Here is a 26,455-nt window from a genome sequence, read left to right on the forward strand (position 1 = left end):
AGAAGATTTCATTCCACTTGACAACGGCAGGGAAATATACTCCCAACTGTTGGTTTATCTGCTTAATACATTCCTGATTGTGTTCCCCCGTACAAGGTACCTCCGTGTCTAATTTACAATCAGCAATAAATTTCGCAGGGTCAACACTGGAGGGCAAACATGCCCTCAGCACTGTCCGCCAATCTTTGTTGGTGGGTTCTGTTGAGTTTCCTAGTTCTTTATTGAACTTTTGACATGTGACTAGATTTTTCCTAGGATCAGGAAATTCAGACATAATTGATCTCAATTCGGTCCGGGACCAGGGACAGCGCATTGCACTGTCCTGGACGGGAATGGTTCCCTGATCGTCAGTCTTCCCATTGGGGACTGTGATCACCCTGACAGGACTAAACTCAATTACATCACCTTGTTTTGGTCTTACAATATTGGGTACATTTGTTTGTGCGTGATATAAAACATTGTACGTACCTGTGGACACGACCTCACCTGACCCTCCGTTAGGGGGTTTGATTATTGCCTTTACCGATTTGGTCGCGTCCACCTGGATGTCTTGTGTGATGGCTGCTGGAAGAGGTGCCGACATTGTGCTGGGCTCACTTTCTTGCTTGTATTCCTGAGGGAAGTTTAACATGGGGTGCAACTTGCATAGGTTAATAGTTGTACATTTAACAGTATTACAATTATCATTGTTATGTTTATTACACTTATTCTTATCATCTATACTACAGTTGCTAAGTGCGTTTTTATTGTTCAACATTGTGCCTTTCTCCGCAACCATAATCCTCTCCATTGCCATGTCTCTCCTCCCAAGATGAGAGTCAGATATGTCAGTTAACTCTCTTTGCAATTCACTTTCCTGTTGCCATAACTGCAAATAATCATAATGTTTGATCCGTCTCTTTGCTGGTTTAATAAGACCTATCCTTCTCCTTAGATTTAGTAACACTTCTGGGCTAAAGCTACCTATTCTTGGGAATTTCTCCCCGTCATGTACAGTCATTCTTTCCCATTCATCACATAAAACTTCTGTGTGTCTTCCGTATTTTTCACACATTACATACCTTGCCGACCCGACTGGTCGGTTTACAGAATCAACCCGAACCGAGGTTGATCGCCCCCTTCCTGAACAACTGGCCCCCATAATTTGCAGGTGTTGCTTGCTCTACCTCTGACCTCTATATCAGGGTGTTCAGCGAACCCTTACAAAAAACCAAAATATTCAAAGATAGGTTGACGGTGAAGTTTACCGAGCACCTCACTCACTCGCCCAGCCGACCAATATGCCCACACACTGATATAGTGCTGGCGTACTCGACCCAGGGCCCCTATTAACCTTAGTTTACTGGAACATGTAGGTATGATCCGAAGAGCATTAACCCTTTCCAGTAAAGGTGGGGTTGTCGGATAGTTCTAGAGTGACCAGCGAACTTCCCTTTTTGAAAAAATAAAAAATTACACAAATCACGTTAGAATGTACAAATAGCGTTTGTGACCGGGTTTGTACACAAATGGTACTGGTCAGGTTACTAACTAATGCACACAATTACGTGCGGTACAATCGTTCAGTACATAAGCAACTAATCTTATGTACTGTCACAACTGAGGGCCTGAGCTGTCGGGAGGCAGCCTCAGTTGTAGGGGCTGAGGTGTAATGGAACCTGGCAGGTTGTATCAGACCCCTAGACATATAGAAGAATTGCCCGAAGGCGTGACCACGACAACCAGGAATAAAAGTCAATGATGTTTATTTATGACAAACTCCATGCATCACAGTAGCAGTAAAAGAACATAAAAATCAGCAGAGAAATAATAATACAGTTCCTGGGTACTACAGGGTGGCAGGGGCCACAGAGCTCTGGTGGTATGAGACAGTTCTTATAATCTGCAAGTTGGAAAGTCCTTACCAGGCTCAACTGTAGCAATGAGGAAAGCCCAGGGTCGTACCAGCTGGTGTTCCAGGGAAAGCTGGACTGCTGTAGATAAAATGCTGCTGTGGGTACTGGTTAGAACCAGACAGGTGTTGGCACGGAGTGGATACTGGCTGGAACCAGTTAAATAGTAAATAAAGCTTGAGAGCGATGCAATATAGATGAAATGTAGAATTTGAGAACGGAGAAATAATAAGACCGGTGGAGAGAGGTAAACTGCAGAAAGGACACCGGCCCTTTAAGAGAAGCTGTACACTGCTGGAAGCTGGGCTGGAAGCAGGTGATTGTTGTAGCTGGAAACAGGTGAGTCCAGAATGGATCGGAGAGTCAGGCTACACCGCAGATGGAATGCTGGTACACCGGCCCTTTAAGAGAAGCTGTACACTGCTGGAAGCTGGGCTGGAAGCAGGTGATTGTTGTAGCTGGAAACAGATGAGTCCAGAATGGATCGGAGAGTCAGGCTACACCGCAGATGGAATGCTGGTGCGGGTCTCTATAGCAGAAGTCTGGAGACAGGAGCTGGAACCTGGAAGACAATCACAGGAGAGAGACAAACTGGAACTAGGTTTGACAACCAAAGCACTGACGCCTTCCTTGCTCAGGCACAACCTATTTATACCTGCAGCAAGGAAGGCATTGGCTAGGCAATTATGCAAATTAATAATACTGACAACGGATTGGTAGGAAAGATCAGCTGACAGAATCCAAGATGGCTGCGCCCATGCAGACACTTGGAGGGAAGTTTGGATTGTAATCCATGTGGTCTGGAAAACAGTAATGGCGGCGCCGGCCACCGGAGACAGGAGACGCCAGGCTGACAGATGCACATCCGACCACGCGGACACAGCGGAGGCCGCGGCTGACGTAATCGCCACTCTGAATGCAGAAGCTCAGGGACGGCGGCGGAGGCCGCGGGAGACGCCATGCCAGATGTATAAGGCGTTACTGTGACTGCGTCCAGAGAAACAGGAGAGGATGCGGGAATGTGCACATCAGGATAACAGATGGGATCCGGTCCTGGAGCGCTGAGCCAGCCTTAGGAGGCATCTGATAGGTAAGAAATGGCGTCCAGATACCCGGATCGTGACATGTACGGAGCGACCAGTGGAATCGACATTCGGCAGCTGCGAATTCCTACAGCCTGAGCTTTTTTTTTGTCCTATATGGGTGTTACACCAACCCTTCTTGGTGTTGTGCCTTGTCTCTATAGCGGACTTCTTTGTACCTAGACCTCCTGGTCTGTTATACGACCTCCTGGTCTGACCTCCTGATCTGCTATACCTCCTGGTCAGCTACACTCTAATGCTCAAATTTTATGTTTTAACCAGGGATGCCTCCCTAGCCACCGTGCATGTCACTTACACGTATGTACCTTCACGAGAACTCGATGATTTCTGTGGTTCAATCCCCAAAATTGTAAAAACAAACACTCACTCACCACATATACACTTTTGTTTCTATTTCTATTTCTGCGCAGAAATTTTCTTTAGACCAGATGTGTTGTAAATTTGGAGAAGGATCTGTTAATTTAAATTTCGAATACTAAAATAAACTTGCGCTATTTATCGCCTGTTGCGCTATTTATCGCCTGTTGCGCTATTTATCGCGTTGTCACCTTTTCGCTTGTTAAAAATCAACACTATCGTGTGACTTGAGTTACGTGGGCGTACCCAGACGCTCCGTTGCGTAATTTACGCTGCGTGCGTCGGCCTTTACGTACGCGAGTCTCAGCCCTTTGTTAGAGACACGTGTACACAAAACCAATGTCCACCGTAACACAATGTACACGTTTATCAATGTAGATGATCCTCGATCCTCTACTGAACCCCACACCAATCTCTCCTTGTACCTTTAGGTAGAGCTGCGTGTGTGCTTTACACTTTATCCCTTAATATTACTTTTACACTTTAACTATGAAATAGCGACAAATCTCTCTTAGCACGTTTTATCAATTATAAAATGGCAAACAGGAGAGTGATATATGAAAATACACGAAAAAGAAATGCAGATATGCGTGTGTGCGTACGCAAGATAGAAATAAACAGTTTTAAAAGACACTAGCGTGTTGTTCTTACCTCCGGTTCCGGATTCCCTCAGCACCCTTTACTAAGCGAAGCAGACGCTTATCCCGTCAGCACTGCGAAGAATATGATCTCCCGCCCTTTGCTGATGGATAATGTCTGCGGAAATTACCTAGCAGAGATATGTGAAGGACAGGACGAGCCGCCAATTGATAAAGCTAAATATTTATCTTATATAAAACCCTTTATGAGGTCTAAGAACACTGTACGCTATTTACGTATGGAGTACCGTAAGGGTACGCACGTTGCGTAACAATCGCTTAGCCGTGGTCGAGACGCTCAAGCGTCACGTTCGCTCACGGCCAAGAGATCACAGGCAGGCACGCTATTGGCTGCCGACTAACGTAATGATTCGCTATAGCGTAGCGGACGCTCGGGACCACGAGGAGATCACCAGCGGCGCAGACGCTCACAATGTTAAACCCTTATATCTAAACCATAAACAACGTATTATGCAGCAAAACCTTAGTGTAATGATAGAGTGTAGATGCAACCTTGTGTAGCCTGATTATCTTAAAAGCTGTTCGAGCGTCACCGACGCTCTGAAAATACTTAACACTATAAGAAATACACAGATACCGTGCTTAGGGTCCAACGCCTTATATATATATTATGAATGTTATACTTGCAAAAGAATTAATACAATACAAGTCATACACTACAATATAACATAGACTAACTAACCAGATAACTACACAGGAAATACAATACAATACAATTACGTTTAAGAGAATACGAGAGAAGGAGGAGAGAGAGAGAGAGAGAGAGAGAGAGAGAGAGAGAGAGAGAGAGAGAGAGAGAGAGATATGGAGAGATATGGCTCAGAATAACAAGGAAGACAATATGATTGCGGAGAAAAACTTACGCACAAAGGGGAACGATCGCATGCGCCTCTGGACATCCAGCTCCCGATTATCAGCAATGAGAACCGTTGAAGAGTGAGCTGGATGTGATCGGCTTGTCTATTTATGCCCCACACACAATACAATTCAATGGTCCCTACAATCTCATTGTTCATTGGACACAGGAATTCCTCCTCGCATTATAACAAAAGGTCATAGGTTGATTCATACAGGTGGGCTGTGACAATTTCCAACTGCTCAGGTGGGTGGGAAACTAGGTTTCCCGCCGCATGGATAAGTAAGTGCAAATAATAGTAAATGGACATAAACTTCTTATGTCCATAACTATTCGCACGAGCGATTAATTCGCTTCAAACCAACACCGGAATATTGCTAATTAAATACTCTTCCGATGGATACTAAACACCACTGTATTACTCCTGTCTGACCCTTCGTATCAAACAAAGAGGGATTTCTCTGTCCATGAACATTCTACATTAACCAAACTTTCAGATTCTATCAAAGGGACCATAATCTACAAAATACATTATATGGTGAAAATATGTAACGAAAGAGTCGCCCGCTAGACGCACACAATCTCTACCGTAAATGCGCATACCGTGCGCCTGCGGGTGCCCGCAACAGCGAGTATGCGCACGCACGGGAGAGCGCACGCATGCGCAGCAGGGACACATATGAGGTGCAAATATGGCAGTGTGCATAGTGATATTTTTCTGACTTTGACATCACCGTACAACAGACTTGGACGTGGTATAATCCTATAAAGTGATTAATACAATGCTGCACTGACTCACACTGTCACTGACACACACACCACACCAGTACCCTGGTGCCTCAGCTCTACATACATTCTCAACTCCCTGACGTCATATCGCTCACCTTGACAGATACACCCCGCCCCTTTCCGTGCCGACAGCTGTGATTGGCTGCCAGGGAAACAATCTACGTAACTATTGGAGGATGCGGTTGCCAATCGCGAGAGGAGCTGTGTCGCTGCTCCCGCCTGCGGCCGCATCGATGTCACGGAAGATGGCGGCTGCTGTGTGCTGCTTGTGAGGCGGCTGCCTAGGAGACTGCGGCGGGATCGGCAGCCCGCGGCCCTATAAGCTATGAGAGCTCCGGAGATCACGCTGATGACTAGGCCAGGGAGGAGGCCCCGGAGGACGCTGGGTGACAGCGGCGGGCGGCTGTGAGGAGTCACCGGTGAGAGTGTGTCTGTACCAGGCTCCTGGTCAAGGCTGGGGAGAAGGAGGACTCTGAGTGTCGGCGGCTGAGGGCTCCCGGTAGGTCGGACGATGCGGCGGCTCCGTGTAATCCCCCTGGGCCTCGGGCTCCTGGTCCTTCTCATGCTGGGTCTAGTCCAAGCGGCTCCACTTCCTGAAACAGGTGCAGGTAAGAGACCGGCCCACCCCCACTGCTTCCCCAGGTGTATGCTCCGCCACCTCACTTGGGGGGATGGCAGATATCTATCTATCTATCTATATCTATCTATCTATCTGCTTCCCGTCCTCAAGGCACACTAACATTCCAGGTTTTAGTGATATCCATGTTTGCGCACAGATTTTTAAATCAAAATAACAACAAATTTACTAATTAAGTCACCTGTGCTCAAGTATCGATATCCTTAAAACCTGGACTATTAATGTGCCTTGAGGACCCAGGTTGGGAACCCATGATCTCCCTGTAACTGTGTACACACCTATGCATGCAGTTGTCATGTTAATTACCTTATATCGTCTGTTCTGCGATAATTGCATAGGTATGTATCCATCCCACTGGGAGGATGACGGATCTATTTAGCTGTCAAAATTTTACAAATGCACGATTGGGACTAAAGCCCCGCCCCCAAGCACTATTTGGGGTTTAAGTGCCACCTGTTTTGCAAACCACGATTTAGTAGATGCATAAATGTCTGATTTATGCAGTGCATCTAAACTGTCGCACGTGGAGCCTATTTAAGTTTTCATTACCTTGCTCTGTCTCTGTATATCGCAGCAATATACAATGTTTCAATGCTGTAATTTATCAAAGTTAGAAGCCTTCGAAATGTGGTTGTTCCAAACCACCTCTACTGCAAGGGAATTGACCTCGCGCAGTTAGTGCCATGTATGCTGTGAAGTTAACCGGACATTATTTTTTTCCCCTGTAATTTGGGCTGCTCTGCACAAGCGACGGGCAAAAAGATAAGTAAAAAATAGCAGAATATTGGAGAAGAAATCCTGTTATCTGTCTACTTTGCTGTGTAATGTGCAGATGTGAGTAGAATACTGCGCAACAGACTTCAATATACGTAATGTCAAGAGATGGCGTCCTGTTTTTCAGTCAAACAAGCTTTCACTGTTTTTTTTTTTTTTTTTTTTTTAATTTGAGACACAATTCACAATCCATAGCAGGTTATGTGGATGCAGTAAAATGTGCAGTTTCCCTCTTAAATAGACAGAAGCAGTGATATCTTCTTTTTCTGGTGATAAATAGACTGCGTTTAGCCTCAGCTTTTTTTTACAGTCATACAAGCAGACGAAAATATGTACAATTTGACACTGAATAATGCTAGGTACCCACCTGAGCGATTTCACTCGCAATCCGACCAAGTTTGTGATTTTTGTCAGTGATGTGACAATTTCTAGTAATGCAGTGTTTCCCAATCTCTCTCAATAACTGAGGTACTAATGAAGTCACCTGTGCTCAAATATGGCTATCCTTAAGGCCTGGACTGTTAGTGTGTCTTGACAACCGTGGTTGGGAACCCTTAAACTAGTGATTATAGTTACAATCCTGGTCCTAGTGCTCATCGAAGAGGTGATGTTTTTAAAGTAAAATATGGGCAGAAATTTTAGCAGATCAGAAAATCATACTGCCAAATGTGCATGATATCGGCTCATTGTATTCAACAAATGTCATAGCAGGTCAGATCCAATCCCACTTCTATGGAATTGATGATTGGCACAGGGTGGCATACACACTCTCAGGTCATCGGGCTTAGCAGCGCAGTGGCCCAATTATTGCATAGTGCAGTGGGTCCCCAACTGGGGTGTCTCGGGGCACTTGCAGGGGATCTCTGGGTTAGTGGTCCAGGGCCAGTTCAAATTATGGGGCAGATGTATTAACCTGGAGAAGGCATAAGGAAGTGATAAACCAGTGATAAATGCAAGGTGATAACACACCAGCCAATCAGCTCCCATATGTAAATTAACAGTTAGGAGCTGATGCATTATCACCTTGCACTTAACACTGTTTTATCACTGGTTTATCACTTGCTTATGCCTTCTCCAGGTTAATACATCCACCCTTATGTATGGTCAATGTAACAGGCAAAACCAGTGTTTGTGGCTCACCATCATAAAATATGCGGTCAAACAGAAGTGAATCCTGTTCCTCACCATATAGCTGAACCTAAGGATTACACATAAACACAATTTACTTAATTTAGTATTTTTTTTTTACTGAATATCTCATTATGAAAGTTTTGGCCTAGAGGTGCTGTGAAAAGAATTCTGAATCTCTAAGGCGCCGTGATTTAAGCATTTGGGAACCACTGATATAGTATGTTCCTAGCTTGACATGGGTATGATTGCACTACTCTCTTGTGATATAGTAGCCATGAAATCCCCTTAAAATTATTTAGGCAGATGTATTAAGCCTGGAGAAGTAATAAAGCACTAGCCAATCATTTCAGATTTGAAAATGACAGATGCTGATTGGCTGGTGCATTATCACAGTCCACTAATCACTGCTTTATCACTTCTCCAGTCTTAATATATCTGCCCTATTGGCCACAAAGTTTAAAACAATGAGATTTAACAAAGTGACCATAATATAGATTTCAGTGTTTGGTTTGGCTATTCATACATTTTGCTGAAATCATTTGTCGAGCTGCATTTATTTGTTAGCAATGGAAATTTATTACTGTATTTTATAGTATGCATGCAATATGCTTTGATTTATACACAATCTAATATACTTTATTATTGTTAGCCAACATTTATTTTTTTTATTTTTTATTTTCTCTGTGATTAACAATGTCTTAGATTGGCATGTGTGAGGCTTCGTTACCCATGAACAATTATTACATAAAAAATCTATTATTCTTCTCTTAAGTTGATAACTTGCTTCTACAGTATATGACCAAACTGGCTGTATCTGTTAGAGCAGAGGAATTTGCAAGGCAGGTTTTACATTTTGTCAGTACACACTTACTGCTCTGAAAACAATAGAGTCCATTTGCATAGTTATACTTCCTGCTTATGGTTAAGCAAGTGGGAAGAGATGTTTTATTTTTAGTAGCCTCATTACTTAGTATTGAAATCCAATGTATTTCCAGGCTGTAGCAGGAGCATTTAATTAGAACCTGATAAAATAAATTGGGTCATTCAACTTCAGCATGTCATGCTTCATTTCTATGTTGTACATTTTGTACATCATCCATAGGTATTTCGCCAGCTGGAAATACTTTTTGTTTAGTTACTCTCGTTCTAACAAGCCAGCCGTGTTTTGCCAGTTGTCATGCACTCATTCAGAGACTGGCCATTTCCTTGTCTACCCATAAAACGTGACTCCATTGAGAAAACGCATTGTTTAGGTTGACATATTGCAATGTCTATATGTATCTCTTTTTTTTTTTTTTTTTTTTTTTTTTTTTGCCAGGGACATTATCAAAAGAAAAGGCAAAAATAAACAGTTGTTCTAGTATCAAAAACGAAAAAATGGCGCTGAGGCCATGTAGTCTAGAACTAACTTCTCTATGGTTATAGCACCTGTTTTACCCAGCAAATTTTCATTGGTGATTTATGTAGAGACCTATGGCTAAATTCTTTATAATAAATATATAAATTAGTTATTTTTAGCTGTTGCTTGCATAGTCTAGTAAGTGTTTTCCTGCTTCACCACACAACTTTCAAATGTTACATTTCCTATGCATATTGGGGGCAATTCAATTATGCAGTATGTTGAGTAGTGCTGGAATGAGTGCCCGGAGCTTCTGAATTACCGTAGCAGTGCTGTAAACCCATGACTAGAGGATTACTGCTCGCACCCTCCTGGGGTGCTAGCAGAAATCTAATTAAACTAGTGCTGCAATGCTAGTTGTGGGCTTACCACGTGTTATCAGCATCACGCCCAGCACTTAAGTCGGTGAATGCCGTTTACCACGACTAGCCCCTGCATCTTCCGACTTAAGTGCCGGATGTGATGTAGACAATTGAATTGCGTTGTGTTCACCTAAACATTGCATGACACTCTGCTGTTTATGACTGATACGTAGTGGTTTGACCCTTACTCATTGACAAGCAAACCTTCTTGGCAAAAAGTATTGAGCACAGGAAATATTAGACGTATTTACACTACTAATTTACTGTTCAAGTTGGTAAAGTTTGTCCTAAATTTCTACATATCTTTTGGTAGTTTCGAGTTGGATGGATCTCTGTGCACTTGTTCAAAAGGCAAGTTTTAGTCTGCACAGATTCTTTACACGTTTTTGCATATGGCCTCCTATTCTGAGTTGAACAGAATTTGGCCAGACCTTTTTTTCGATGAAACTGGACGTTGTTTTAGCAGGAACTGGCCGGTGACATTGCTATCGCACAATACTGGCCTCACTTGTTAGTGTCCTGGTTGTGTATTTTGAGCTCTGTGCGGCACGCATGAAATGGGGATGCCTGTTTGACTGCTCTGTTGCACCAAGCATGTTGCTGGTGCAAGTGCAGATGGTAATGACTATTCCAGCAGTTGGCCTAAATCAGTGGGCTGCATGGATTCCAGCTTGCAGACACAGCTCTTTACATTAGCTGAGTGGAAACTTGTATTAATATAATGTGGTAAATCTGGCTCCACATCTGCCAGTATATACAGCCACTTTGGGGTCGATTCAATTCGGCAAGAGATGAATAGTGCCGGGAATTAGCTCCCGACGCTTTTCATTTCAGCTAAAGTTAAGTTGGTGAATGCCCGTTCTCGCTGACTTAACAGGTAGTTTTGTCGGGAGAACGGGCATTCTCCGACTTAACTACCCGCGGCGATGCTGATTCCCGACAGAACCAGCCTCGCGGCAGCTCTTTTGCCAGTTTTCTTCTCTCACCCCCCCCCCCCCCCCCCCCGGGGGTAAGAGAAGAATTCCTGACAATTGCGGGTAACTAGTAGCTGATTTGAATAGCGTCGGGGGCTAATTCCCGGCGCTATTCATCTGTTGCCGAATTGAATCGACCCCAATGTGTCCAACTCAAACCCGATCCTTTTTGTGTGTTGTTGTTGTTGGTTTTGTTTTTTTTGTGTTTTTGTTTTGTTTTGTTATTTTTTATTTATTTTTTGTTCCCTTTAAATGACTCTTAAGGCCCATACACACTTGACGATAAAATGAGCGACGTCGTTCATTTCAGCCCTCATCAACGACGTCGCTCATTATATCGTCAAGTGTGTATGCATCCGACGACCACCAATGCGCGGCCCCGCGGGACGTTAACGACCCTCGCTTATCTGTGGAGCATGTATGCTCAATTTCCACTATGGTCGTTACCGACCAGAGACGTCGTTGAATGTGTATGGTGTGAACGACCAACGACCAAGCCACTGTTCACCAGCCCTGTTCCCAGCTCATTATTTTAATAAACTGTTCAGCTTGGATGCTACAGCGATGAATGGTCTTTGGTCGTTGGTAGTGTGTATGCTCATGTCGTTTGCTCAGCTTTTCAAGGGAAGTTCAAGGGAAGTCGTTAACGACGTGTGCATCGTCAAGTGTGTATGGGCCTTAATGACCCTTTTCATTTTTATACAGCAGCACGCTCTTAGGGGCAGATATTGTTAGCCAACAGAAAGCCTTAAGGGCCCTACTCACTGGCCGACCCGCCGCCGAGCTGCCCGATGGCGGATACGTCCGACGAGCGACCCGGCGGCGGGGGGGCAGTGACGGGGGGAGTGAAGTTTCTTTACTCCCGCCGTCACGCGGCTGCATTGAAGTGCAGGCAAATATGGACGAGATCGTCCATATTGGCCTGCATGCACAGCCGACGGGAGACCAGCGATGAACGAGCGCGGGGACGCGCATCGTTCATCGCTGGAGTCTCCACACTGAAAGATATGAACGAGTTCTCGTTCATTTATGAAAGAGATCTTTCATATCTTTCAAAAAATCGGCCAGTGTGTAGGGCCTATTACAGCGGTTTTGTGGGATATGTCTTAACTGGTAATTACTGTGGCATAGGTTCCAGTAACAGCACAGAGATGTGTAGCGTCTGTCACACTGTTGTGGGAAGCAATGTGTTAGCATGCTAAATTATGTATGCACTTTTAGTTTGTGATGTAGTTTGCTTCTTATGCTGAAATTGTTCTTGGCATGCCAGGTTATGAGTGTCATTATTACTTGGACTATAGTTTTCTGCACTTCCTCGTCTGATTTGGAATTTGGACTCACACAAGCATACAGTCTTTTAAAACTATATTTACATATTAAGGATGGGCAGCTGCATTATCTTTTTATTTTTTATTTCTAGGTTATAGCCCTTTATTATAAGGTGTACTCTCTCTTTCCCACACGGGAAGCGGTATCACAACCCCTGCCCTCCTCAGACTGGTGCTCATCAGTGCTTACTACTGTTAAGGGGGGTACACACGGAGAGATTCGGGCTCAGTACGCAGCGGGTGTCTGTACACACGATGCAATGTGTGTTAGCCTGGTCCTAACTAGACCGCAAGCCTCAATAAGAGCCTTGCTATCTAGCCAGATTGTGCCTGCATGCAGGCCAATCTAGAGTGTGGGGCCGCGCATCGCTATCGCTATGGGGCATACACACGGAGAGATTTTTGCTTAATTTCTAAGCAATGTAGTCAGATTGCTTAAAAATTAAGCAAAAATCTCTCTGTGTGTACCCCGCCTTAACTCGTCTTATGGATGCTTGAAGCCTGAAGGGTATCTGGAGGATTGCAAAGTATTTTCCACTGTAGCTGATACCTGCTACCAGTCCTGACATTCTTGTCATTCCTAATCATAATGCCGGGCTGATTGTTTTGCACACCAATGAAAAGGCTGTTTTCACCAAATATTCTTATTTTCCTCTCCTCGTATGTAGTAGCTGTACATTAACACTAAACAAAATATGGGCTTGATTCAATGTGAATTGAATAGCACCTGGCATTAGCTCCCAGGGCTATTCAGTGCACACTAAGAGCCGAAAACGGGTTTTCTTCTTGAACCCAAGCATAAATCCAATAAAAGTGCTGGAGCGATGCTGATTTCTGCCCTTAGTGTGGCACTTAAGTCGGAGAATGCCAATTTTCCCAACAAAATACCCTGTTTAGTCTGAGAGAACAGGCATTCTCTGACTTAAATTTGCACTGAATTGAGTAGCACCGGGAGCTAATTCTCATCACTAATCAATTCATACTGAATTGAATCGAGCCCTATGTTGGCATGTCTTCTGAGAAGTAAAGAAGTCAGCAACAGGTGGCTCGGTCAAGGTTCTCCCCAGGAAATTTTGCCAGCAGGGTAGCATTATGAAGTTGCCGGGTAGGGACAGTGCAATCTGACTGGTCAGATTTTATTTTTAAAGAATAGGTGCCAATTCAATTTGCCAACAGTTGGATAGCATCGGGAATTAGCTCCCGACGCTATTCAATACAGCACCATGTGACACTTAATTGTCGGGATTTCTTCTCGCACCCCCGGTGGGTGAAAGCAGAAATCCGACAAAAGTGCTGGTGCGCGGCTGGTGCGATGCTGATTCTGTTGGGAATCAACATTACGCCGGGCAGTTAATTCGGCGAATGCCCGTTCTCCCGACAAATCAACCTGTTAAAGCCGGGAGAACGGGCATACGCCGACTTAACATTGAGCAGAATTTAATAGTGATGGAAGCTAATTCCTGGTGCTATTCCACTGTCGGCAAATTGAATTGACCCCTTAGAAATAGAATTTTGCGTCCAGCATTGCCAACTGAGAGACAGTGCTCGTCTCGAGACTCTGTCTACCCTCTCTGCAATGTTCCCACAAAACATGCCATTGCCTCTTAAGCTGGGTACACAATTGGCAATATATCTCCCATTCCAGTGAATGACCGATATTTTGCGATCAGGTCAGCGGGTGTGAATGACGTTGTTTAGACATATCCCATCGGCCCTACAGCACAGCCAATCCCCAATATATATGCATATCTGGCTGTGTGTATAGGTTGTTCACTTTCTGCAGGGATTGGTGGCATGGTTGGATGGGCAAGTTCAAATGCCACCTAGCTGTGTTGTGAGAATCAACATATCGACCAGCCTATTGGTATATGTTTTCCTGAATCGGCAGCTCTGTCAGCATGACGGCGGGTGCGCCGTCAAGTCTCTTTAACTGTGCATGGCATACTGCTGGAGCAGGATTTTTCAGGGTGGCATATATAAAATAAAAACAAACAAACAAACCTCTGGCGGTTGCAGTGAAGTTTGATCTTGGGGAGAAGACTGTTTGGTGGTCAGTGGTCCTATGACCCTCCTGATCAGATTCATTCTCTTTGATCTCTTTCTAGTGGCTCCGATGTCATATTGAAAACTGTGGTGTCTATTTACTAAGCCTTGGATGGAGATAAATTTGACGGAGATAAAGTTCCAGCCAATTTGCTCCCAACTGCCTTGCCGCAGGCTGTGTTTGAAAAATGGCAGTTAGGAGCTGATTGGTTGTTACTCCAAGGCTTAGTAAATAGAACCCTGTGTATTAAAACACATGTGTAATAGGTTAGTTGGTGATAGCGTCAACAGCCATTGATTAACCTACATTTCACAACGCTCCATACTGGACGGTGATTTGTTCTCCTCCACAAAGTTTGACTCTTATGGTTAAGTTAATAGATGCAGCCAGTGGACAAAACTATTTAGTCAGTTAATAGGGCTTTGAGTCTCGCTATGTAGACTTGTGCAGCAGGTATCCAGTACAAGTTTGGCACATCTACAATCATTTACGCTGACGTGCGGGGGGAACCCTAGCACAGGGCTAGTCTGCCACGCATGTCAGATGGCAGCTCATGCCACAGGATGAGCTTTGCAGGGTATCGGTCTTGTTCTGTACTTGCCTTTTTTTTGTGTGCCTTAGCTGGTAAATTTACTAACTGTTATTAGTGATGTGCACCGGAAATTTTTCGGGTTTTGGATTCGGAAGCGTTTTGGCAAAGCCTCCCTGAAAATTTTGTCGGATTCGGGTGTTTTTTTACAAAAAACCCTCAAAAACAGCTTAAATCATAGAATTTGGGGGTTATTTTGATCCTATAGTATTATTATTAACCTCAATAACCATAATTTCCACTCATTTCCAGTCTATTCTGAACACCTCACACCTCACTATATTATTTTTAGTCCTTAAATTTGCACTGAGGTCACTGGATGACTAATCTAAGCGACCCAAGTGGCTGACACAAACATCTGGCCCATCTAGGAGTGGCACTGCAGTGTCAGACAGGATGGCAGATTTAAAAAAATAGTCCCCAAACAGCACACATATGGATAGTATACTTGACGACACAGAGGTAGAGCAATGGACTACTGCTATATATATATATATATATATATATATATATATATATATATATATATATATACACACACATATATACAGGTTGAGTATCCCTTATCCAAAATGCTTGGGACCAGAGGTATTTTGGATATGGGATTTTTCCGTATTTTGGAATAATTGCATAGCATAATGAAATATCATGGTGATGGGACCTAAATCTAAGCACAGAATGCATTGCTGTTTCATATACACCTTATACACACAGCCTAAAGGTAATTTTAGCCAATATTTTTTATAACTTTGTGCATTAAACAAAGTGTGTCTACATTCACACAATTCATTTATGTTTCATATACACCTTACACACACAGCCTGAAGGTCATTTAATACAATATTTTTATTAAATTTGTGAATTAAACAAAGTTTGTGTACATTGAGCCATCAAAAAACAAAGGTTTCACTATCTCATTCTCACTCAAAAAAGTCCGTATTTCGGAATATTCCGTATTTCGGAATATTTGGATATGGGATACTCAACCTGTATATATATACTGGTGGTCAGCAAAATTCTGCACTGTCGTCCTACTATATACTACAATGCAGCACAGATATGGAGCGTTTTTCAGGCAGAGAACGTAGATATTTGCAGCACACTGAGCACACATATTTGCAGCACACTGAGCACACATATTTGCAGCACACTGAACACAGAAACTGAGAGAACGCAGCCACGTCCTCTCGCTATCATCTCCAATGCACGAGTGAAAATGGCGGCGACGCATGGCTCCTTATATAGAGTACGAATCTCGCGAGAATCCGACAGCGGGATGATGACGTTCGGGCGCGCTCGGGTTAACCGAGCAAGGTGGGAAGATCCGAGGCTGCCACGGAACCGTGTAAAATGGGTGAAGTTCGGGGGGGTTCGGATCCAGAGGAACCGAACCCGCTCACCTCTAAGTAGTAGTAGTAGTTTTATTTATATAGCGCTCTTTCTCCAATAGGACTCAAGGCGCTTAACAGATACATAGCATAATATCGTACAGAAAATAAGGAAGTACAGAACAGCTTTTCATAAAATACAGAAACATGGAGATACTAAAGGGACAATTATAGGAATGCTTGAGTAAAAAGGAAAGTCTTGAGTCTACTTTTGAAGGATTCTATAGTTGGGGCCTCTTGCACTGTGCGGGGAAGTGAGTTCCATAGAGTCGGAGCCGCATGACTAAAAGCTCGAACCCCAGATGAATTACGGGAGATTCTAGGTACTGCTAAAAGTCCTTCATCTACAGATCGCAGTAATCGAGTGGGGCAGTATGGGGTCAGTAGCTGCTTCAGGTACCTTGGGCCCTGGTCATGTAGTGCTTTAAAACTCGGTAAGATGATTCGCCATCTTACAGGCAGCCAGTGAAGGGAGTAGAGTATGGGTGTTATGTGGCTAGAACGTGGCTGGTCTGTTAACAGCCTGGCAGCTGTGTTTTGCACCAGCTGTAAGCGGTGCAATTCTTTTGCTGGGAGACCAAGGTAGAGGACATTACAGTAGTCTAATCGAGATGATACAAATGCATGGATGACACTTGGCAGATCATCTGAGGGAATTAAGTGCTTGATTCTGGCTATGTTCCTCAGGTAAAAGAATGAGGATTTGATTGTGGCTGATATCTGATGTTTAAGTGTCAAGCCACCATCCAGGACAACACCAAGATTCCGCACACGATCAGTGGTTTGTAATTCTAAATTCCCGAGTGTAAGTCCAGTTGGTTGGCTATGCTGCAGTCTTGTCCTTTGATGTTGCGGTCCTATCATAAGGACCTCTGTTTTATCCGGGTTCAGTCGCAGCCAACTAGCACTCATCCACTCCTGGAGTTCAGCTAGACCAGGGGTGGGCAATTATTTCAGCTGGGGGGCCGCTTAACACTTCCAGCGAATATTCGAGGACCACACACAAAATACTCAAAAAGAGATCCTTTTTACACATTACGGCAGACAGCGTGCCCTTTTTACACATTACGGCAGACAGCGTTCCCCTTTTTACACATTACGGCAGACAGCGTGCCCTTTTTACACATTACGGCAGACGGCGTCCCCCTTTTTACACATTACGGCAGACGGCGTCCCCCTTTTTACACATTACGGCAGACGGCGTCCCCCTTTTTACACATTACGGCAGACGGCGTCCCCCTTTTTACACATTACGGCAGACGGCGTCCCCCTTTTTACACATTACGGCAGACGGCGTCCCCCTTTTTACACATTACGGCAGACGGCGTCCCCCTTTTTACACATTACGGCAGACGGCGCCCCCCTTTTTACACATTACGGCAGACGGCGCCCCCCTTTTTACACATTACGGCAGACGGCGCCCCCCTTTTTACACATTACGGCAGACGGCGCCCCCCTTTTTACACATTACGGCAGACGGCGCCCCCCTTTTTACACATTACGGCAGACGGCGCCCCCCTTTTTACACATTACGGCAGACGGCGCCCCCCTTTTTACACATTACGGCAGACGGCGCCCCCCTTTTTACACATTACGGCAGACGGCGCCCCCCTTTTTACACATTACGGCAGACGGCGCCCCCCTTTTTACACATTACGGCAGACAGTCCCTACCCCCCTTTCCCCCAAACCCATATTGCAGTTTTTAACTCCCCTCCCTCCCCACCCCTAAACCTATATGACAGCTTAAGCAGTGATCCAGGGGCTGGCTGGACAGGGGGTTTACCTGTTTGTCACAGTGGCAGACGATCCCCGCTGTCCGATGATCTGTGCTGCTGCCGGCCGGAGTCACTGCTGATGTGGCCTCTCCTGCTCCCGCTCGCTGCCCACCGCTTCCTCTCCTCACTGGCCGCCGCTCCTGCTCACTGCAGTGCCCGCCCCCCGTACCGCCCAGCGCATGATAACAGAGGAAATCCCGGTCAGCTGACCCTGTGACGTGACCGGGATTTCCTCAGCGGCGCCGCGTCTGAGAGCAGTGAAATGACAAGCGGCATGTCGGGCCGCTTGTCATTGCACTCTGGTGGGGCACAGCGGGCCAGGCAGGATCTGTCCGCGGGCCGCCTGTTGCCCACACCTAAGCTAGACAGCCATTTAGGGTTGCCATTGGGTTATCAGTGCCTGGAGCAAAGGACAAGTACAGTTGTGTTTCATCTGCCTAGCAGTGGTAGACTAGCCCATTAGGGTCTCAAATAATGTGCCTCCAACCACTGTAGCCTTCTTACTGTTTTCTCTTGGAATTCCATGCTGATACACTTTAATCACCATTTTTTGTAAACTATTAGCAGGTTGAGCGCTCTCGGTTGCTGATTCTTTTTCCATATTTTCTCCAACAATCACCCTTCGCTCAAAGACACCATGGTCCCTCATGCGTTTGAGCTCTTGTTTGGTCCAGCTAAATGTAAGGCTTATGGCTAGTGGGGTGTGGTTCATAGGGTCGACCACTATTGGTCGACAGTGACTAGGTTGACACTCAAAATAGGTCAACACAAGCATTGAGTCAACATGAGCAAGGTCGACGTGACAAATGGTCGACGTGAGGTTTTTCCCCCCGCTTTCGTCGTCGAGTGACCGGGAACCCCAATTAGTGCACCGTGTCCCCTCGGATGGCTCGCTTCGGGCAAGATTACCGTTTCCAGTTGTAGTCCACGTGGATCGTAAAGTATGAAAAAGTTAAAAAAAAAAGAAATAAATTGGGAAACCTATGTCGACATTTTGTTATGTCGACCAAGTGACCATGTCAACCTAATGCATGTTGACCAATAGTGCCTGACCTAATGACTGTCGACCTAAGTGTGGTTGACCTAAAGACCGAATACCGGCTAATGTGTTGTGGAATATAGAGTGTTGAATATAGATTCCAGATGATCATGAACAATTAAAAGGAAAGTCCACTTTCTGGCTAAAAAAAAGTCTTGGTTCGGCTGCCGTCCCGCACGGCTGCCGAACTCTGGCGTCATTACATCCGTCTCCTGGCCAGTTACCATGTCATCACTTTTGAACTGCATAATACTGATCATTTTAGTTTACTTCTGTAATGCTGATTTCTGCTGCGGGGTACACTGGGCTCCACAGGGAATAACATCGGGGTGTAGCGTAGGATCTTGATCCGAGGCACCAACAGGCTCAAAGCTTTGACTGTTCCCAAGATGCACAGCGCCGCCACCTCTATAACACCGCCTCCGTGCACAGGAAGCCAGTTTTGTAGTTGGTGCCATGCAGTAAGCAGGCATACTACAGGTGGGCTGCTACAGCAGCCCTGAGAAGAGCTTTTCTAAGCTAAGTCAGAAGACTTCAAGGGCTGCAGCAGTGATAGATGTCAGTCTGACATCTCCTGCTGCAGCTCCATCACCTCCCCCAGCGGCGGTGTATACTCCCGCTCCCTGGTTGCCGGGTACTTACAACGGAGGCTCCGGTTTGCTCCACGTTAGTCGCACACTCGCCGAAGTTCTCCTGGATCGCGTGGCCGCACCTCAGGGAGGAGGTAAGGGGGTCCCTTAGGCGGGTCCCACTGAAATCGCGGTCCGGCGCCGCCAGTGCTGGCGTGGACACTGTGTGGTCGGGCAGGGACTCCACTAAACCACCAGGTTCATAAAAAAACGGTTTTTATTACAGCCTATAGTACCAGTGGTGAGGTCTAGCAGGGGGATAAGGCTTGGGCCTGTAGCCCCTCCCCCAGCCCCAGGGCTCCATTTACAGTAATGTTCCCGCCCTGGAGCTGCATATATCTCTCTCCCTCGCTCCCAGTCAATGTTTGGGCGCCATTACACAGAGCAGCACTGTTCCTGGGACTGTTTGGGCAAATCCTCCTTTGTAAAGCCGCCTTCATGTCAGCGCTGTGCATTTTACAGGACACTTAAGTATTCTACATGTCTGTTGACCGTGTTAGTTAAGAGAGTGCATTTAGTCAGGGTTATTTAGTACAAGTAGCCTGTGATATACATCCAGTCTTTACTGTGCATTGTTATATCTACTAATTATATAGCTATACTGAGTGTTACTTTGTATTGCTATTCCAGTGCAGTTTTATTGCATGTCATAATTTCTGCATTGTACATTGTGACTATATGTGTGCATGTAGCTGCTGTGACCTCCATTTCATGTCTCTCTCACTCAGATTGCTATCCCTATGTTCTATGACCTGAGGGGGCTCACTGCGTCCGGTTTATTATCTGATATAGGCGTCTCAAGATATACTCATTGTGTATTTTTCTTTGTGATTTCTAGTCCCCATATACCTCTTGAAGTCCCTGTTGCAGAGTATATAAGCCACACAGGGGGTGCTTGTCAGGTATATTGCCGCTGATATTGTACCGTGTTGCCCGAGAGTGTGATTTCAGATATGTCAGCCACAGGGGGCAACAGAGCTGGAGCTGATCCCACAGTGTGGTTGGGGAAAACTTGGCAGCAGAGAGTTCAGTTTCTGGGGGTTCCCCCCCCCCCCCCCCCCAGTGGATTAGTGGCTACAAGGGTTCAAAATGACCCACCTTGGACTAAATTTTCCTCGTTATTAACTATGCTTGCAACAAAACTTACGCCCCATATGGGACCTCCTGTGCCAGTACAACAGATTATGGTCCCTGCAGTTAATCTGCCCTGGGCAGATCAAATCTCCAGTCAGTTACAGCAATTAAACCAGTCGCTGACTAAACAAAAATCTGATTCTCGCCCGCCTAAGACCGAGGGGTCATCTAAACGGGCCATTACTTCCTCACAGCCTACCACTGTCACAGACACTTCATCTGATGAGGATGGTGTCTATACTGACCCCTCAGATTCTGATCCTGATAGTTCTGATCGAGAGGCTGGTTCATAGGTAGATCTTCCTGACTTGTTGGAGGCGATCAGGATGATTCTTCAGATCACCGATGACAGAGCCTGATGCCGTTCCTAAGAAACCAGACAGGCTCAAACGTAAGAAAGTGGTTAAGCAAGTTTTTCCTCACTCTGACCACTTAGTGAACATAAGTCAGGAATTCGGGGAAACTCCAGGTAAGAAATTCACACCTCACAAGAAGATGCTGGCTCGCTGTCCTCTTGCTGCAGAGCTAAGTAAAAATTGGGATGAGAACCCCCCCCCCCCCCCCCCCCCCCCGCCAGTGGATTCGTAGTTGGCGCGGCTGGTAGTATCCTTACCTCTCCCTGTGACTACCGTCACATCTCTGAAGGAACAGACGGATAAGCGCGTGGAGGGTTGTTTAAAGGCAATTTACACCCTAACTGGTGCTGCGCATAGGCCTGCTTTTGCAGCAGCTTGGGCTGCAGATGCCATTGAGGCGTGGGCCCAGGAGTTGGAGACAGAGTTGCCTTCCAGTGCTTCTGATCACGCTAGACAATGTCTGTCGTATATTGTCACAGCTTCTCATTATGTGAAGGAGGCAGCTTCTGATGCCGGTATTCTGGCAGCCAAGGCTTCTACTACATCCTGGCTCGCCGGATTCTTTGGTTGCGGTCATGGTCCATAGATCTGGATTCCAAGAAAACCCTGGAGGTGCTCCCTTTTAAGGGAGACATTCTTTTTGGAGAAGACCTCAACAAGATAGTGGCTGACTTAGCTTCTGCTAAAACGGCATGTCTTCCTACTACTGCTCCTTCGGCGCTGAAGGCCAAGAGTACTTCCTCTCGTTCCTTTCGTCCTCCAGGAAAGGCGAAAGGTCAGGCGTACTCGAAACACGTTCGCACTTCCAAACCTGCTAAGCCCAAACCCAAACGGGCCTGGGCTGCCAGTCAGCCTGCTTCCAAAACTGACGAGCTTGCCGCATGACTGGGAGGGCCTCCCCCTGGAGGATCCCAGGGTGGGGGGCCGACTTCTAGGGTTTACCCAGGAATGGTTGAAGACCACTTCTGATGCCTTGGTACGGGAAGTCGTCACTCGAGGTTACGCCGTATCCTTCAAGAAACATCCCCTCTAATCGATTTTGCCTATCAGATCTTCCGTTGACAGGCAATCACCTTTCAGTCGGTGGTACAATCCCTCCTGGACACAGGAGTGGTAGTACAAGTGCCTCTGGCTCAGAGGCAAGGGGTACTATTCACCGCTGTTCCTAGTCCCGAAACCGAATGGGTCCTCCTGGCCCATTCTCAACCTCAAGTCCTTGAACAAATATATCAGGGATTCGTATGGAAACCCTTCATTCTATTGTTCTGGCCTTGGAACCTGGGGATTATATGGTCTCCCTGGACATACAGGATGCTTACCTGCATATTCCCATTGCAATGTCGCATCAGCAGTACCTGAGGTTTGAGGTGGGCAACCTCCATTACCAATTTCGGGCGTTACCTTTTGGCTTGATTATGGCTCCGCGTTTTTTCTCCAAGGTCATGGCGGTAATGACGGCTGTACTCTGCCGTCAAGGGGTAAGGATCCTACCGTATCTGGACGACTTTTTGATCTTGGCAAATTCCCCAGAAGTTCTCCTACGCCATCTGGATCTGACCATCCAGTTTCTGCAAGCCCACGGGTGGCTCATCATCTGGAAGAAATTTTCCCTGGTTCCTGCGCAGAGCATGTTGCACCTGGGAGCGTTGTTGGACACCCACAGCCAGCGGTGGTTCTTGTCTCAGGAGGAGGTCCTGAAGCTTCAGGACAAGATTCGATACTTCCTATCTGGTCCGCAAGTGTCCATACATTCGGCGATGCAAGTGCTAGGTCTCATGGTGTCTGCTTTCGACATGGTTGAGTACGCTCAATTCCATTCACGTCCTCTGCAGAAACTGATTCTTGTCAAATGGGATGGCCTGCCTCACCGGATCAGGTCTCGCATGATCTTGTTTCTGGAGATCCATCTGTCACTGATCTGGTGGCTGCAGGACCGACGTTTGAGCGGGGGTCGTCCCTTCTGGATCTCCAACTGGGTCCTCCTGACGACGGATGCCAGTCTGAGAGGCTGGGGCACGGTGTTGGAGCAACACTCCCTTCAGGGTCGGTGGACCAAGGTGGAGTCTCGCATCCCGATAAACATTCTGGAACTGCGGGCGGTGTTCAACGCGTTGAACCTGTCCCTGCATTTACTTCAGAACAGACCGGTTCAGGTACAGTCTGACAACGCCACCACGGTAGCGTACATAAATCATCAAGGCGGCACTCGAAGCCACATGGCAATGAGGGAAGTATCAAGGATTCTTCAATGGGCGGAACGCCATCTGCTAGCCATATGGGCGATGTTCATTCCGGGGGTCCTCAACTGGGAAGCGGACTTTCTCAGTCGTCAGGACGTGCACGCTAGGGAGTGGAGCCTCCATCCAGAAGTATTTCAACTCCTCGTGGAAAAGTGGGGCACTCCAGATGTAGATCTGATGGCGTCTCGACACAACCACAAGTTTCCGGTCTTCGGAGCAAGAACAAGGGATCCTCAAGCAGCGTTCGTGGACGCTCTGGCAATCCCGTGAAACTTTCGGTTGCCATATGTGTTCCCTCCAGTGTCTCTACTGCCCAGAGTTATAAGGAAGTTCAAACAAGAAGGAAGAATACTACTTTTGATTGCTCCCGCGTGGCCCAGACGGCATTGGTTCTCAGACCTCCAGGGCCTCTCGTTAGAGCGTCCCCTTCTACTTCCACAACGACCAGACCTCCTTGTTCAGGGCCCTTGTCTACCAGGATTTGGCCTGACTGGCTTTGACGGCGTGGCTCTTGAAGCTTCCGTACTGAGGGCCAAATGTTTTTCGGAGGCGGTCATCCAAACTATGTTGAAGGCCCATAAGCCAGCTTCTGCTCTGATTTACCATAGTGTCTGGAATTCTTACTTTGCTTGGTGCGCGAATAACAATCATGACGCTTAGAAGTTTAGTACAGACAAACTTTTGGCTTTTCTCCAGCAAGGCCTGGACTTAGGTCTTCGTCTGGCCTCCCTCAAGGTTCATATTTCTGCCTTGTCTATATGGTTTCAGAGAAAAATTGCATCTCTGCCTGATGATCATACCTTCACTTGCGCATTCAGCCTCCTTATGTCCCGCCTGTTGCCCCTTGGGATTTGTCGGTGGTTTTGGAGGCCTTGCAAAAATCTCCATTTGAACCTCTTGTATTCGAAGATCTTAAGTGGCTTTCCCTTAAGGTCTTGTTTCTACTAGCCATTGCTTCCGCTAGACGCGTTTCAGACTTGGGTGCCTTATCCTGTAAGTCCCCCTATCTGATTTTTCACCGTGATCGGGCAGTTCTTAGAACACGCCCTGGTTACCTACCTAAGGTGGTGTCTTCCACCTTAACCAGGAGATTGTGGTTCCTGCCTTTGATTCTCCGGAGTTGTCTTCCGGAGAGAGCGGTCTTTGGATGTGGTACGGGCTCTCCTTATCTATGTGAAGAGAATTGCTTCCATTCGGAAGTCTAAATCTCTCTTCGTACTGTTTGGTTTTCACAAACGTGGCTGGCCTGCTAATAAGCAGACCTTGGCCAGATGGATTAGAATGGTGATTGCATATGCTTATGTACTGGCTGGTCTTCCAGCTCTTGCTACCATTTAAGGCCCATTCTACTCGGTCTGTTGGATCTTCTTGGGCGGCCCGCCGTGGTGCGACACTTGAACAGTTGTTTAAGGCGGCTTCGTGGTCCTCAGTGAACACGTTCATAAGGTTCTATGCCTTCGATACTTCCGCCTCCCAGGATGCTTCCTTTGGACGCCGGGTTCTTGTGCCTGCTACAGTGCATCCCCTCCCATAAGGAACTGCTTTAGGACATCCCCGATGTTATTCCCTGTGGAGCCCAGTGTACCCTGCAGCAGAAAATTAGATTTATGGCAAGAACTTACCATTGTTAAATCTTTCTGCGAGGTACACTGGGCACCACAGGGCGCCCACCCTGACGCACTTAGCTTCTTTGGGTTGGTATGGCATTAGCCGCTGACACCCTCTCCTGTCGTGAGTGTGTGGTGTATGTGGCTACTAACGATTGTCGTCTCTTTTGCCTGCTACTGCATTGGACTACTTAACAAAAATTGAGTTCCTGTGCACGGAGGCGGGGTTATAGAGGAGGCGGCGCCGTGCATCTTGGGAACAGTCAAAGCTTTGAGCCTGTTGGTGCCTCGGATCAAGATCCTACTCTATACCCCAATGCTATTTCCTTGTGGAGCCCAGTGTACATCGCAGAAAGATTTAACGATGGGAAGTTCTTACCATAAATCTTGTTATTCCATCTAGCTGGACATATTAATTCCTTAACCTGAGTTTTTATGTAAGTTCAGGAAAAGTCTTTACTATACTAATCTGTTCAAACCCGACTTCTTGTGTGTGTGGACCAGGTATAGACTGGTGGCTTCATAGAAACTCCCACCAAAAATGACTTTGCAGAGGTATATTTTACACATTATATTAGAATCTACTAAATGCTTGAAAATAGAATAAATACTACATTTTAAAAATGCCCACTTCTTTGGTCCAGCCTAGAATAATAATACAGGTTGAGTATCCCATATCCAAATATTCCAAAATACGGAATATTCCGAAATACTGACTTTTTTGAGTGAGAGTGAGATAGTGAAACCTTTGTTTTCTGATGGCTCAATGTACACAAACTTTGTATAATACACAAAGTTATTAAAAATATTGTATCAAATGACCTTCAGGCTGTGTGTATAAGGTGTATATGAAACATACATGAATTGTGTGAACGTACACACACTTAGTTTAATGTAGAAAGTTATTAAAAATATTGGCTAAAATGAACTTCAAGCTGTTTATATAAGGTGTATATAAATCATAAATGCATTGTGTGCTTAGATTTGGGTCCTATCGCCATGATATCTCATCATGGTATGCAATTATTCCAAAATACGGAAAAATCCGATATCCAAAATACTTCTGGTCCCAAGCATTTTGCATAAGGGATACTCAACCTGTGTAGACTTATTGATGCATAATCTATCATTTATATTTTTGGTAACAACCTTAAGTTAAAAGTAAATACAGGCCCTACATGTCCCTATCGGGTCCATTCAATTCACCGACAGTTGAATAGCGCCGGGAATTAGATCCCGGCGCTATTCAATTCAGCTCAAGTTAAGTCGGCGAATGGCCGTTCTCGCGGACTTAACAGGTTGATTTGTCGGGTGAACGGGCATTCTCCGACTTAACTCCCCGCTGCGATGCTGATTCCCGACAGAATTAGCCTCGCGCCGGCCGTGTGGCA

At 45.9% G+C, this 26,455-nt stretch overlaps 1 protein-coding gene across 1 annotated transcript in view; it reads left to right on the forward strand.

Moving 5' to 3' along the window:
* The first annotated feature begins 5,837 nt into the window (after nucleotides 1-5,837).
* Nucleotides 5,838-26,455, forward strand: part of LMTK2 (lemur tyrosine kinase 2) — a 187,033-nt gene continuing 166,415 nt past the window's right edge. The window contains exon 1 of the mRNA XM_063934494.1: nucleotides 5,838-6,264. Within this exon, the coding sequence (XP_063790564.1) occupies nucleotides 6,168-6,264 (97 nt within the window). The 5' untranslated portion in view covers nucleotides 5,838-6,167. The remainder of the gene's footprint in view (nucleotides 6,265-26,455) is intronic.

This window comes from Pseudophryne corroboree, chromosome 7 (genome assembly GCF_028390025.1).
Source record: "Pseudophryne corroboree isolate aPseCor3 chromosome 7, aPseCor3.hap2, whole genome shotgun sequence".
In the NCBI taxonomy this organism is placed as follows: Eukaryota; Metazoa; Chordata; class Amphibia; order Anura; family Myobatrachidae; genus Pseudophryne; species Pseudophryne corroboree.